Source organism: Leopardus geoffroyi, chromosome B1 (assembly GCF_018350155.1).
Source record: "Leopardus geoffroyi isolate Oge1 chromosome B1, O.geoffroyi_Oge1_pat1.0, whole genome shotgun sequence".
NCBI classification, from domain to species: domain Eukaryota; kingdom Metazoa; phylum Chordata; class Mammalia; order Carnivora; family Felidae; genus Leopardus; species Leopardus geoffroyi.
In genome coordinates, this window is record NC_059327.1 from 38,578,757 (window position 1) to 38,594,415 (window position 15,659).

The 15,659-nt window shown below is 37.8% G+C and overlaps 1 protein-coding gene across 17 annotated transcripts in view; it reads right to left on the reverse strand.

Moving 5' to 3' along the window:
* The window catches only part of PSD3 (pleckstrin and Sec7 domain containing 3), a 796,422-nt gene that overhangs the window by 510,448 nt on the left and 270,315 nt on the right, over positions 1-15,659 (reverse strand). For all 17 annotated transcript variants that reach the window (XR_006707649.1, XM_045458150.1, XM_045458143.1 and 14 more), the window contains one exon: positions 3,944-4,052. Coding sequence is in view for 16 of the 17 variants with exons in the window: in XM_045458150.1 (XP_045314106.1) it covers positions 3,944-4,052 (109 nt within the window). In the remaining variant the exon portion in view is untranslated. The remainder of the gene's footprint in view (positions 1-3,943; positions 4,053-15,659) is intronic.

Sequence of the window (15,659 nt, forward strand, 5' to 3'; positions counted from 1 at the left end):
CTCTATAATGTTCCTTTCCTTTGATCTTGGAACTTGCTTATGTTTTGCCATAGTTCACATGTCCCAGATTGCAATTCCTCTGCTATTGCTGAATAAACTGATTTTGCTAGTAAAATAACTGGCTTTTTTACTTTTAAGGTCAACAAGTCTAACACCAGTTTTATGTCAATTTCTAGATATCATGTGAAGATACACTTGAATCTCTACCCCATCTTTGCTGCAGGCTTGAATTTCAGTTCCACATGAGTTGACTTTTTCCCACTCTGAGAGCTCTGGAAAATCAGTGTATCAATCCCCTGCCCCCTTACCTCCTCCCTGACCTCTACCTCATTCTAAAGCATCTAAACTACCCTTGGGCAAGTTCGATAGTATTTCTGAAGCACATTTCTTTACCTACTTACCTTAAAAAGTTTACAAATCAATAAAGAATACAGGGTGAAAAAACATAAAGAACACAGGAGTGAGATTCTGTCAATTTGTAAGAGTCATATAGGTTGATTCCCCTTCTTAGAAGGCATCCCACAGGCCCCTTTACTTTCTCATGCACTTCTATAAGTCACCTGTTCTGCCTAAAAGTTGAGGAACAGAATCTTAATCTTCTTCAAAGAATTTCTCAAACATTTTTCCCTCCCAGATTTTGACCAAATCAGAGACTAACTAATGTTGGCCATCTGATACTGTCTTATGAACACTTCAAAAAACATACTTTCCCAAATTGAAGCCACCCTCCTGTTAAAGTGTACTTTATCTGACTAGTTTAGAAAAGCCATACTGGTCATCTAAGCAGTAACCTAAAGAGGAAAGGTGTGGGAAGTAGAAAGTCTGAAAGGCACTGTCACTCAACTGCTAATTAATACAGGCCTTATGGTTAGCCCCAAGTGCAGCCCCTGTGATATCTCTTTTTATCTCTTTGAAGTTCAATGCAGCTCTACACATATTCTAATAGCTGACTAGAATGGAAGTGCGCAACCTATCTCTGGTGGCTCACAGCCTCATTAAGTAACAGCACAACTGACATCACACATAGCCCAGAGTCTCTCAACAACTACCAACTACTGCTCTAGCCCTTGAGAAGCTCCTGAAACCTGCAGCTCCCAGAAAGCAGAGGGAACACAGAAATTAAAGAAGCACAGTCACTTCTTTCTTTTCACTATAGTGATAAACAGATAATGAGAATCTAGATCTTAATTCCACGCCAAGAGATTCTTCCGCCATTCACGTGTTCTCCTGTACCCCATCCAACATTCTAAGCCTTGCCACTGATTCAAAATCCCTGCAATAAGCTATAGTTTGCAAATAATCTTGTTTCCCCTAGAACCTCCTACCAACAACTCATGTTAAGTTGCTGCTCAATGGCAAAGTCTAAACCTTCTCTCCCTGTAGCAGTGACATTTTCCTTGGGCCTCACAGAGGATCACGAACCACGGGACCTTAGCTGATCTGATTATGTCATTACTAGAGTACCACCTGTCAGGTGATGCCTCCTGAGTATTACTGGGGATGCATCCATTTCTCCAGCAGGCTGCTTCTGGAGCACCTAGGTTAAGTCACTTATTTAATTTACTTTTTTTCTTTTTTAATGGAAAAAAAAAAAAACCTTTGTGGGAAGAGATATGTCTATCAATCAAATTCAAATAGAAACACTGTCCTATTCTCTCTACTACCTTAACTCTATAGTCGTCTGAATTTGGGCAGTGTTTTGATGACAAATGACTAGTCTATGTAAAGAAACTTCAACAGTGTTTTTGAAATGAAAAAATATGCTATAATTTCTTTGTAAAGATATGAAAAGAATACTTTCCAAGTCAATATAAACTTGCATTTTACAACCCTCCTATTGTAACTGATAGCTTCTGCTGCTCTGTTCCAATTTCCAGATCAATTCATCTTGATTTGCCACTTCCTCTCTGCACACCTGGATAAAATGCAAACTCTATCCTGCCTTAGGCCCAAATGATTTTGCCCCCCATTTAAATGATTATCTTTCTAAATTTAAAACGAACCAGGCTAATCTCCTTCCTGTCCATGAAACAATTTTTATTTTCTGCCACCATACCTTTGGCTCATTCCATTCTCTCAATCTGAAATGCCCTCCCCTAAAACCTTACTAATCAGAACACTAGTCATTCTTTATGAAAAAGTTCAACTTCTAACTCTCCATGAAGTCACAGCTGAAAACGATCATCCCCCCCACCAATCACTTACAGATATGTTTCTCTCTGACCAAAGAATAAGCTCCTAAAGTGAAAGAACTGTGTCTTTACTTCTTTGCACCCTCACAGTGCCCAGTATAGATAACTACACATAACTGTTATTTAAACATATTTACTCAATAAATACATGCATACTTTCACATCTGCAGAATAACATCACACCAGACACAAATAATACTAACTGTTTTTACCAAGGCAAATAAAAACAGGTTTAAAATGTCATTTTGATTTGACTCAGGTATACAGAGAAAACTACTCAAAACCTAGGAGTAAGGAATAACCAAACTCACCCACCAAGTCAGAGAACTATGCAGACATTTGATACTATCTCTACATAGTAAAGTAAAAATACTTTTTCTGAAAGAAAAATAAAAAAACACCTCTAATCAGCACAAAATCACAATGTGACATGCAAAGGCTATGCCAAGGAGTTTTAAAGAGTCTTGGGTAAATCAGTATACCCTGTCTGAGAAATAATGAATAGATGAGTAAGTGCCCTAAAACTCAAGCCCAGAATAGTTAGGTATTTACGCTGAATGATAAATAACAAATTGGGGCACTATAATAAAAGCAGAATGATTTTTGGGGCACCTGGGTGGCTCAGTCAGTTAAGCATCCAACTTCAACTCAGGTCATGATCTCACAATTCATGAGTTCTGGTCCCATGAGCTGTCAGCACAGAGCCTGGAGCCTCCTTCAGATTCTGTGTCTGTCCCTCCCCTGCTCATGCTCTGTCTCTCAAAAATAAATAAACATTAAAAAAATTTTTTAAAGCAGAATGATTTTTAAAAAATAACCTAGCTGTTTTATTCTTCATCAAGAGTCCTCAACTATTGCTATATCTAATAAATATGCACCATTAGGTAAAAGAAATTATTACATGGTTGCATATACACTGCATTCTTGCTATCCCCAAATATTATGGGGGTCCATTACATAATCTTATCTAACATGTAAGTCAAAAATGCAGGTATTATTTGATTTTTTCAACTGAACAACAGCTACATTAGGTCAGATACCTTGACTACCCAAAACAAAAATCAGTGTCAGACAGTGATAGAATTGAGTCATGACTCAATTGAGTCATGATTCAGTTGAGTCATGACTGTACTTCTAAATCTCAACTTCAAATATGGTATGATGATGATAATGATTACAATAAACAATAACATTAGCAAACACTTTTATAACACTCGTTACATGCCAAACGTGGCTCTGAGATCTTTACATTCGTCAATTTACTTAAAACCCCCAAAAGAATTCTGAGACATGTATACTATCTTATTTACAACATGTATAGTCCCATTTTATAGATGAAAACACTGAGGCACAAGCAGATTAGATAACTTACTCAAGGTCATACATCTCATAAGTTACAAGGCCAGGATTCAAACTTCGGAAGTCTAGCTCCACACCCAGGCTCCTAACCAAATGCAATATCCCTTTCTTAGCTAATTCCCAAGACAACTCATATCCCCTTTATCATGTACTGATTGATTACTTCTCCACCTTCATTACTGCTTTCCTACCTTTTTGAAACTTGTTCACTTTATTCATCAAAACAATCTTTCTAAGATATAAAAGTTAAAAATGCAGGATGTGATTCTTGTAGTTTGTTCTGGGTAATTTCAGATCAGTTCTTGGTTGAAGAAATCTCAGCTTTTAACATCTGAAATCTCTGTAGCACTTCACATCTGTTACCTAAAGGAAGAGGGTAGGGAAACACTTACTAGTATCTGGAGGTTTCTCTTTAGATATGCCAAATAAAAATTCATATTTGGCCTTGGCAACACTCTGGGAATGAGACGATGCATTGTTAACCCAAACAAATGTCTCTGCCTGCAAAATTAAAACAAAAAAAAAGTTATCATTAAAAACATATAAAAAATACATCATAAAACAAACCAACCACAAGAGAATGGTTAAGCAATAATGAAATATCTTCTTGACAGAATGCTATATGGCCATTAAAAATGAAACATAAAAAATATAATACAACAAAAATCAAAATACAAAATGATCACTGAAAGATTACAATTGTATAGAAAAATAAACATACATCTATAGGGGAATAAGAAATTTATGAAAACTTTGGCTTGATGGAGGGGGCAGAATTATGGTACAATACTTGTTTAAAAAAATTTTTTAATGTTTATTTATTTTTGAGAGAGAGACAGAGAACAAGCAGAGGAGGGGCAGAGAGAGAAGGAGACACAGAATCCAAACAGGCTCCCAGCTCTGAGCTGTCAACACAGAGCCCAACACAGGGCTTGAACTCACAAACCCTGAGATCATGACCTGAGCCAAAGTTGTACACTTAACCAACCAGGCGCCCCTATTTTTTTAAATTGAAGTACAGTTGACATACAACATTATATTAGTTTCAGGTATACAACATAGTGATACAAAACTCTCACCCCGAAAATTATAGTTACCATCTGCTACCATACAAAGTTATTACAATATGATTGACTATATTCCCTATACTATACTATTCATCCCCATGACTTACTTTATAATTAAGTTTGTACCTTAAGTTTGTATAATTAAGTTTGTACCTCTTATTCCCTTTCACCTATTTAGCCCATCCTCCCATCCTCCAACCCCCTAGCAACCACCAGTTTGTTCTCTGCATTTATGTTCTCTGCATTTATCTCTATTCTGGGTATGTTTTTGTTTGTTCACTGGTTTTGTTTCTTTAGATTCTACTTATAAGTGAAATCATATGGTATTGTCTTTTTCCATCTGACTTATTTCACTTAGCAAAATACCCTCTAGGTGCCCATCCATAGTATCATAAAAGGCAAGCTTTCAGTCTTTTTTTATTGCTGAGTTTTATTCCATTTATACATACATACATATATATATATATATATATATATATATATATACACACACACACACACACATATGTGTGTATATGTGTATACATGTATACATGTATATATGTATATACATATATACACACACATATGTACACACACACATATATGTATACCACATCACATCAATTCATTCATCTGTGGATGGGCACTTGGGTTGCTTCTGTATCTTGGATATTAGAAAAACACTGCAATACACATAGGAGTGCATACATCTTTTCAAATTAATGTTTTATTTTTTTCTTCCAGAAGTAGAATTACTGGATCATATGATACTTCTATTTTTAATTTTTTGAGGAATTTCCATACTATTTTCCACATAGCTGTACCAATTTACATTCTCACCAATAGTGCATGAGGGTTCCCTTTTCTCCACATCCTAACAACTGTTATTTCTTGTTTTTTTGATAATTGTCATTAGCCATTCTATGTGAGGTGATATCTCACTGTGATTTTAATTTACATTTCTCTGATGATTAGGGATGTTGACCATCTTTTCACATGTCTCTTGCCATCTGTATGTCTTCTTTGGAAAAATGTCTATTCAGGTCCTCTGTCTAATTTTTAATCAATTATTTATGGTTTTGTTTGGAGTTGAGTTGTAGGAGTTCTTTATATATTTTGGATGTTAACCCCTTATCAGATATATCATTTGCAAATGTCCTCTCACATTCAAGCATGTTTTTTGTTTTGTTTTGTTGATGGTTTCTTTTGCTCTGCAGGAGCTCTTTAGTCTGATGTAGTCTGATGTAGTCCAAGAGTTTGTTTTTGCTTTGTTTCCCTTGCCTGAAGAGACAGATCCAGAAAAATACTGCTAAGGGTGATGTCCAAGAGTTGACTGCCTATGTTTTCATTTGAAGTCTCCTGATTCCAGGTATACAATTTTGTCCTTATTATTTTTATTATTTTTTTTTTATTTTAGAGACAGAGAGAGAGAGGAGTACAAGCTAGGGAGAGGGGCACAGGGAGAGAGAATTTTAAACTCCACACTGAGCATGGAGCTTTGACACAGGCCTTGATCCCATGACCCTGGGATCATGACCTGAGCTGAAATCAAGAGTCAGATGCTCAACTGACTGAGCCACCCAGGCATCCCACATTTTGGTCTTTAATCTATTTTGAGTTTATTTTTGGTGCATGGTGTAAGAAAGTGGTCCGGTTTCACTCTTTTGCATGCTGCTGTCTAACTCTTTACTAAAGATACTGTCTTTTCCCAATGTATATTCTTGACTTCTTTGTCATAGTTATTTACCATATAAGTATGGGGTTATTTCTTTCTTTTTTTTTTTAATGTTTTTATTTATTTTTGAGACAGAGAGAGACAGAGCATGTGCAGGGGAGGGGTAGAGAGAGAGGGAGACACAGAATCTGAAGCAGGCTCCAGGCTCTGAGCTCTCGGCACAGAGCCCCACGGAGGGCTCGAACTCACACACCGCGAGATCATGACCTGAGCCGAAGTCAGATGCTCAACCAACTGAGCCACCCAGGCGCCCCTGTATGGGGTTATTTCTTGGCTATCTGTCCTGTTCAATTGATCTATGTGTCTATTTTTGTTGCCAGGACCATATTGTTTTGAGTACTATAGCTTTGCAGTATAGTTTGAAATGTGAGATTGTGATACTTACAACTTTGTGCTTCTTTCTCAAGAATACATTGGCCATTCAGGGTCCTTTACAGTTCCATATAAATTTTACAACTGTTTGTTCTAGTTGTGGGAAAAATACTACTGTCATTTTGATAGGGATTGCACTGAATCTGTAGACTGTTTTGGATTAATATGTACATTTTAACATTAATTCTTCCAGTCCATAAACCTAGTATATCTTTCCACTTATTTGTGTCAGCTTCAAGTTCTTTCATCAATGTCTTACAGTTTTCAGAGTACAGGTCTTTCACCTTCTTGGTTAAATGTATTCCTAGGTATTTTACTCTTTTTGATACAGTTGTAAATGGGACTGTTTTCCTAATTTCTCTTTCTGCTAGTTCATTATTAGTATATAGAAATCCAACAGGTTTCTGTATATTAATTTTGTATTCTGCAACTTTACCAAATTCATTTATCAGTTCTAATAGTTTTTTAGTGGACGTTTTAATTTTTCTATATATAATATAATGTTATCTGCATATAGCAACAGTTTTATTTCTCCCTTACCAATGTGGATACCTTTTATTTCTTTCTCTTGACTAACTGCTGCAGCTAAGACTTCCAGCACTATGTTGAATAAAAGTGGCCAAGAGTTAACATCTTTGTCTTGTTCCTAGCCTTAGAGAGAAAAAGCTTTTAGCTTTTCACCATTGAGTATGATGTTATCTGTGGGTTGGCAGAATTTTTTAAATTAAACTTATGTTACTTTTCTGCAATTAGCAAACTGTATTTTATTTTTAGATGTGTCATGTTCCAAATGATTATCAATACCTACAGCACACAGCAGGAATATTTGTGAATGGGTTCTACTAAAATATGCTAACATAAAGAAGTCTTTCCTCAAAAAGACCTTATTTTTTATGTAATCAGAAACACCATTCAGCCAAACAGGGGGCACAGAGTATAAGTGCCACTCATCCCATTTATACTAACTCTCCTAAATTTAAGCATCTGTCCCAGTGTTCTCTGAAATTCCATAAAGTCCCCTATTTGAAAGATAAGCTACAAAGGTGACTGTGAAAGTGGGTTCACATCATGATTCTAAATTCCTATGGCCTTCCTCCTGGCTGCTTTAGGCAACTGCCAAAACTCAGGAGTGCCTCCCTCCCTTCTCTGGCCTAGTATTAATTTAAAATAAGTAACAAGGTAGAAATTGTAAAACACAGAGAAATCTAGCCTAGTTCAATCAGGGAGCCATTCTTCTGCCACTTTACCCTGAACCCAAAAATCAACCAAAATCCAGACACTGCCCTCCCTGGTTTCTACCCTCTAATTATGAGATATCTTCTTTTCTCATGTCTGAGCAGCAAACATAACCGTTCACTGTAGGAGACAGAAGCACAGAGAGTTTTATCAGCAACCAAACAGCTACTTCATAGAGGGAAATTTTATGACTTCTATTATATTCCTTGGAGCAGAAATGATTGACAGTAGTGAGAAGGCCCATGATGGGGTTATGATTAACTCCATCACCCTACTGCAGACCAGTTCAACAGGTAGGCCTCTCTTTGTTCTTTCCTACCAATATCAAAGAGCTAGTTTGTACAAGTTTGAGGAAACAATTTATTTCTTAAAATAGCTCTACAATCACTTAATGTTCAACTGTGTAAAATTTATCTTTTTGATAAAGGTGTATACTCCTCTTGGGAGTTATGTGCTTGATATTCACGAGCTGTTGATTAACCTTTTCCCCAGCAGAGAGGAAATATCAATGTTTTGATGTGTTTAGGGAGCTTCGGACTGGTAAAAGAGGAATGTGATGCCCTAGGTATCATGGTAGAGCGGTTAAGGAAGGCTCTCTGAGTAACTAATACTTGTAGAGATGAGAAGGAGGAGAGCCAGGGAAGAACAGACTCCCCCATCTAAGCAGAGGGTCATATAGCAGGAGGCCTTATAGCAGGAAAGGATTAGGCTACTCAAATGATTGAAAAGCCAACATGGCCACAGAATAGTGGGTAAATGGGAAACTTTAGAGACTGACCAAGAAAATAACACAGCAGAAAGTAAGGAGAGGAGACAGGAGCCAAACACACATGATGTGTAGGTCAAGGAAAGGTCTGATGAGAAGCCAGGGAAGGGTTTGAAATATATGGTGACTCACTAACCCATTTAAAAGATCATTCATTTAGGGGCGCCTGGGTGGCTCAGTTGGTTAAGTGTCCAACTCTTGAGTTGGGCTCAGGACATGATCTCACAGTTCATGAGTATGAGACCTGTGTTGGGTTCCACACTGATAGTTTGGAGCCTGCTTAGCTTTCTCTCTCTCTCTCTCTCTCTCTCTCTCTGCCCCTCCCTGTTCATGCTCTCTCTCTCTCTCTCTCTCTCTCTCTCTCAAAGTATATAAAAATTTTTTTAAAAAGATCATCCATTTAAACTTTTAAAAGATCATATGATTGTTATGGGGTAAATGGATTGAAATGAGTTAAGAGGAAGCAAATACCAGTTAAGAGTCCAAGTTAGAGAGAATGGAAACTTAGAGTAGAATGATGGCAATGAAAATAGGCAGAAGTAGATGAAGTTGAAATATACTTTGTAGGAAGGATCTACATGAATTTTCTGATAAATTGGATTTAAGAAATGAGAGAAAGGGTGATTTCAGGGATAATTGCAATGACTAATATTTACTAACCACTTAGTCCAGGCACATTATTGTTCTAATGCAGCAGGGAGAAACTTAGCTTGTCTGACTCCTTATTACTATTTCCCTTGGTACTGTGGTGTATAGCTTAGAAACTTCTGCTTAGCCCTGCACACAGGCAAGCTATAGCAAGATTTGCAAAAACTATTTTCCATCCAAAATCTACCTCACCCGAGGAAATAAGGAAGTATGTACAAAAATGACTATACTACGTTTAAGATTTATAAGAATGACATGACCAGATTCCTATATGTAAAGATTAACTGACCAAGGACAAAAGTTACATGACCTTCCTCAGATGTCTACAAACATCAGTCACCTTTAGACTCCAACTCTGTCCTGCTTCCCCCTCTTCCTAACATAGAAGAAACTCAAATCTCATGCTTGGGGAGATGGTTCTTTGGGACAATAGTCCTAGTCCACCACTGGATTGCTGGCTTTCTGAACAGAATTGCTTACATCCCCCAACATCTTGCCCTTGACTTTCTGGTCTACTGTGTGGCCAGCAGAACCACCTTGGACTTGGTTACATTAATGCAATACATTAATATCTCATTTAATACTCAGGATAACTGTAGGAGATGGGCACTACTATCATCCAAGTCTCATAGTTAGAGAAAGAGGCAATGAGTGGGTAAGTAATTTGTCCAAGGTTATAAAGCTAGTAAATTGTGGAATCCAGATTCAAATCCTGAATGCAGAACCCACGACTCAGGGAAGGACTCCCAGGAATCTGACCTGAGCAAATGCGTGCATATACTGAGATATGGAAAAACTAGAGAAAGAACATTATCAATAGCTTGGATTTGGGCTTCCAGGTGACTTCCCAAGGTCTCAGTAAAACAACAAAAAAGAAAATTCTAAAGGCAAAATCCATTACTATGGTGCTAGAAAAGATGCCATCAATAAAGCACCAGTTTTAAGAAATTATAGGAAGATAATGTTTTGGCATAGAGTTTCAATTTAAAGCCTGAAAACTGTTCTCTAAGGAACATTTCTCTTGAGCAAGGTTTCTAAGCCTCAGTTCCATATCAATAGAATTCTGGAGGTCTGAAGTTAAATGGTAAAAAAATAAAACAACAACACTTACATCTTTATTTTCACTTACCTTAAACTGAAATTTAGCTTTTTTTTTCAAATATGAATATATGCAACTAACCATAGAATTATTATCAGTAGCTATAACTTTGGCACCAGTAGAAATCACAGCCATTTTCACATCATATAACAGTTACTGCAGATATCTTAAAAATATAATTCATACTCATCCTTGAAATGATAGTAGTTACTAGAACCACCACTAAATTTAATTATGAATAAAGAAATGCATTACCATATCACAAATTTGTTTAATATTTTGTTAAACATAAATCATTAAACATATGTATTAAACAATATAACTGGTTTTACTGTAGATCCATGTATGTTACTGTATGTACTTAAAAAGCATTATTTTGACAAGAGGTACATAGCATTACCAGATTGTCAAAAGGGGTCATGGCACTGAAGAAAAGACCTTGCGCAGCTCTTAAGTATAGAGAATAAACTGATGCTACCAGAGGGGAGGGGGTGGAGGAGTGGGTAAAATAGGTGATGGGGATTAAAGAGTACATATCATGATGAAATAAAATAATTTTTTAAAAAAAGAAAATAACAAAAAAAGAAGAGACCCTGCTCAAAAGCATGGTTCTTTAAAGTGTGGCTCATGACCCATTAGTGGCTTGATCAGGTTTTCATATAAGTTTATACACATACACACACATATATATATATGAGAATAAAATTGAAAATACCAGAGTATGACAGCACATAGTAAGATTAAACATTGTTTTATATAACTCCTAAATTACTTGTGTACATGCACAGGTGTGTGTACATCAGATCACGATGTAAAATGTGTATCTCACCATGAGTCATGATCAAAACTGTTGGAAACACATTGCTCTAGAGTGGCTCTCAAACTTCAGTATGACTTGGCATCACCTACACGATTTATTAAAACATGTACTTGGAGATTCACCCAGAGTTTGTATTTTAGTAGGTCTGGGATGTTTGGCCTGAGAATTTGTATTTTCCAACAATTTTGCATGTAATATTAGTGCTGGTGCTCCAGGGACTGTATTTTGTAAACCATTGCTCTAGACCAAGGTTTTTCATCCTTTCTTATACATATGAATCACCTGGGAATCTTGTTAAAATGTAGATTAATCAGATCTGGGGTGGTTCCCAGGAGATGCTGACACTGGTTCATAGAGCACATCTGTGCTAAAGCTTGCAAGTAAAGCAGTACTCAAAGCATTTTCAGACTTCAGAGAAGAGAAACATTTTTTAAAGGGATGTTTTACCCAGGAGTTAAATACACTAAAAGCTTTCACTGTGATAAAGCACTCCATACTATGACAATTATGGGGGAGCCTAAAACCTAACATTCAGGCCTAAATCAAAGCATTAACATTCTTCCACCTTGCCTAGTGAAATAAAATTCATTTACTTGCATTAGTTATTCTTAATTTTTTTTTTCAACGTTTATTTATTTTTGGGACAGAGAGAGACAGAGCATGAACGGGGGAGGGGCAGAGAGAGAGGGAGACACAGAATCAGAAACAGGCTCCAGGCTCCGATCCATCAGCCCAGAGCCTGACGCGGGGCTCGAACTCACGGACCGCGAGATCGTGACCCGGCTGAAGTCGGACGCATTAGTTATTCTTTTTTTTTTTTTCAATGTTTATTTGTTTTGGGACAGAGAGAGACAGAGCATGAATGGGGGAGGGGCAGAGAGAGAGGGAGCCACAGAATCGGAAACAGGCTCCAGGTTCTGAGCCATCAGCCCAGAGCCTGACGCGGGGCTCGAACTCACGGACCGCGAGATCGTGACCTGGCTGAAGTCGGTCGCTTAACCGACTGCGCCACCCAGGCGCCCCTGCATTAGTTATTCTTAACCAAAGATATATTCTCTTCCCATGCCAAAGGTTATAAATCTCTACAATACCCATCTCTACAATAATTTTTGCGGGTCTTTGAAAAATCCTATTTGAAAGAAGCAGCTTGACGGGAGACCCATATAATTTGGTACTACTTTTTTCTTCTGTATTACTAATTGAATAAAATATGTTCTTTTATTTTATCACAGTCACTTTAGAAACATAAATCTCATTGAAGTAGGGGGTATGAAGTAATATTAGCAAATGGACTGTCAGATGATCCAGACTTCACTCCTAGCTGGAATTTCCACTCAATCTCACACTAATGCTTAGTCTTTGGACTTTAGCCTCCCTGTTGATAAAGAGTGTTACTCAAATTTATCTCAAATTCTGAAGCACAAAGATTCTTCACACTTCTGTACCTCCTTCGCAGTTACTACATTAAGGAGGAATAACACAGACCTCTCCCCTGTGGTAACATTACAATGACATGATTACCAAAACATACCCTGCACTTAAATATTCAAATAAAATCTCAATCTTACATTTTACATGGCTTTTCAGATTTGCAAAGGATTTTCACTTACATTTTCTAACTCTCAAGATGTTACTGACTATAATTACCTATTAGACACAAGAAAAACACTACTGATGTAAAATAATTCTTCCAATTGTCTAGCTGCAAAGAATTAAGAGGACAAAGCAGAAAGCTGTGAGCAAATTTCAGAAGTAAAAGTCACTGAATTTGGGATGGGAGGGATGGGGCCAGAGGAAGAGTGGAGTAGGGGCTGACAGAAGAGTTGGAGGAGGATGGTATGCTCCTTAATTTCATTACCATTTCAATTTCAGTATGGTGTTCAGAGGATGTGAGAGCCTCCTAGTCAGTCAGAGTTGAGTATTAGAAAATGCTTTAAGCCAGAGAAGATTAAAGGCTAAATTAAAGGCCACAAAAACAGTATTTCATAAGTCATTAAGAACATAACACTTGGTCCCTTCACACTTGATCCTGGTCAATCCCATCCACTCCGATCGCCCAGCAGAAGTCAGGCCTGTGGACACAGGACACCAAGCATGCCATCACAAGTGCAGGCAGGGCTTAGTGCTAATGCTGCAAAAGGCAATGTTTAGATAGGTGTTATGGGCTGAAAATTCACATGCTGAAGGCCTAAACCTCAACACCTTAGATGTGATTGTATTTGGAGACAATTTTTAAAAAGGTAATTAAGTTAAAATAAGGTCATTAGGGTAGGCTCTAATTCAATATGACTGGTGTCCTTATAAGAAGAGGAGATTAGGACATAGACACACACACAGAAGGAAGACCATATGAAGACACAAGGAGAAGGCAGCCATCTGCAAGCCAAGGAGGAGGCTTCAGAAGATCTGATCTCAGACTTCTAGTCTCCAAATCTGTGATAAAATAATTTTTTCTCTGGCTGTCTATACCACCCACTCTGAGGTACTTTATTATGGCAGCCTAGACAACTATTACACTAGGGAAGGCTGAAAGTGCTAAGAGCAAAAAGGAAGTTATTTAGGATGACAGGTACCTTATGTCCTGTTAAAAGAGAACAGAACCGGGGCGCCTGGGTGGCGCAGTCGGTTGAGCGTCCGACTTCAGCCAGGTCACGATCTCGCGGTCCGTGAGTTCGAGCCCCGCGTCAGGCTCTGGGCTGATGGCTCAGAGCCTGGAGCCTGTTTCCGATTCTGTGTCTCCCTCTCTCTCTCTGCCCCTCCCCCGTTCATGCTCTGTCTCTCTCTGTCTCAAAAATAAATAAAACGTTAAAAAAAAAAAATGTTTAAAAAAAAAAAAAAAAAAAAAAAAAAAAAGAGAACAGAACCAATCCAAGTCACACCACACAGTACTTAAAGGCCAAGGGGACAGGGAAGGTGGGGAAAGGAGTGGTTAAAACTAGTAGGATTAGTACTAAGGAATGGTTATCAGGCATTTAAATCCTCAGATCCCCACCTCTACTTTTTAAGAACATCTCTGGCTAGGGGGACACAAGGCACAACTGATACAAGATACCATAGTGGAAATAGGGATTTGTTTGTTGGATGTTAGGATGCTTAGACTTCTTCTCCCACCCAGCCTGTGAAATGCTGGCACCCTAGACCTTACCCTGCAGGCAGGCAGATGTGAAGAGTATTCTATGCAGAATGTAACCAGCCCAAGAAAGACCTAAATAATGAAATCAGGGATCCGCTAACAAATGGACTAACCAGGTCCTCATAGAGTGAAGTTTAGAACTTCGAACTGGCTATTTAGACCCCACTATTACATCATATTCCTTAATTTTCAAAACTGTGACACTTTTTGAAAATTACAGTCCAGTTATTTTGTAGAATGTTCTTTACCTTGGGTTTGTCTTTACATTTCCTCATGATCAAATTCAGATTAGGCATCTTTGACATGAATATCACAGAAGTGATGCTGTTCTACTCTTCGCATCCTCCAGTGATACGCAATTTTAAACTGCCCCACTACTTAATCATACTCACTTTGATCTGCCAGGCTTCTCCACTGTCAACTTCAATTTTCTCTCTTTGTAATTAATAAGTATGCTATTGAAAAATACTTACAAAGTATGTAAATACTCCATTCTTCATCAAACTTTCAACCTATAAATTTATTTATTTTTATCAATAGTAACTGAATTTACTATTTTATTCAGTGGGTTATAATCTACTTTCATTATTTATTTCAATGCTCAGATTGCCCAGTTTTGGCCAGCGGAAGTTCTATCTGACTTCTGTGGGGTTTACTGACATGTCTCCATTATCTTATGATTACCATTTTACTTCCTGGTACAATAGGATATTCCAGGCTTCTCCCTAGAATCAGCCATTTCTTAAAAAAAAAAAAAAGAAAAGAAAAAAAGCCAAAGGCCTAGTCCCTTTATTTAGACACAAGAACTAGACTTTGGGTGACTGGGTATGCTCACTCCCTCTGGGGTATACCTGCTTATAGACCAGCCCAGAGAACACAGAGAGTTTTAAACAGACACACACAAGTGCATGTGCTCACTGCAACAGGCTGAATAAGCCCCCTGCACCCAACATGTCCATGTTCTTTCTAATCCCTGCTATCTGGTAAATGGTGCCTTATATGGCAAAGACTTTGAAGATGTGATTAAGTTTCTTGGTATGAGAAGACTAACCCAGATTGCTCAGGTGGGTCAAGATTTGATAGAGAAAAGAAGAAAGAGGAGAGCAGAGTGAGAGAAAAGGTGCTATGCTATTGGTTGGAAGAAGGGGCCAAATGCCCCTTGTAAGTAATGTGAGAAATGCAGTTCTAGAGGCAGGAAATGGCAGGGAAATTCATTGTCCTTAGTCTCCAGAGGAACCACTGCCTTGCTG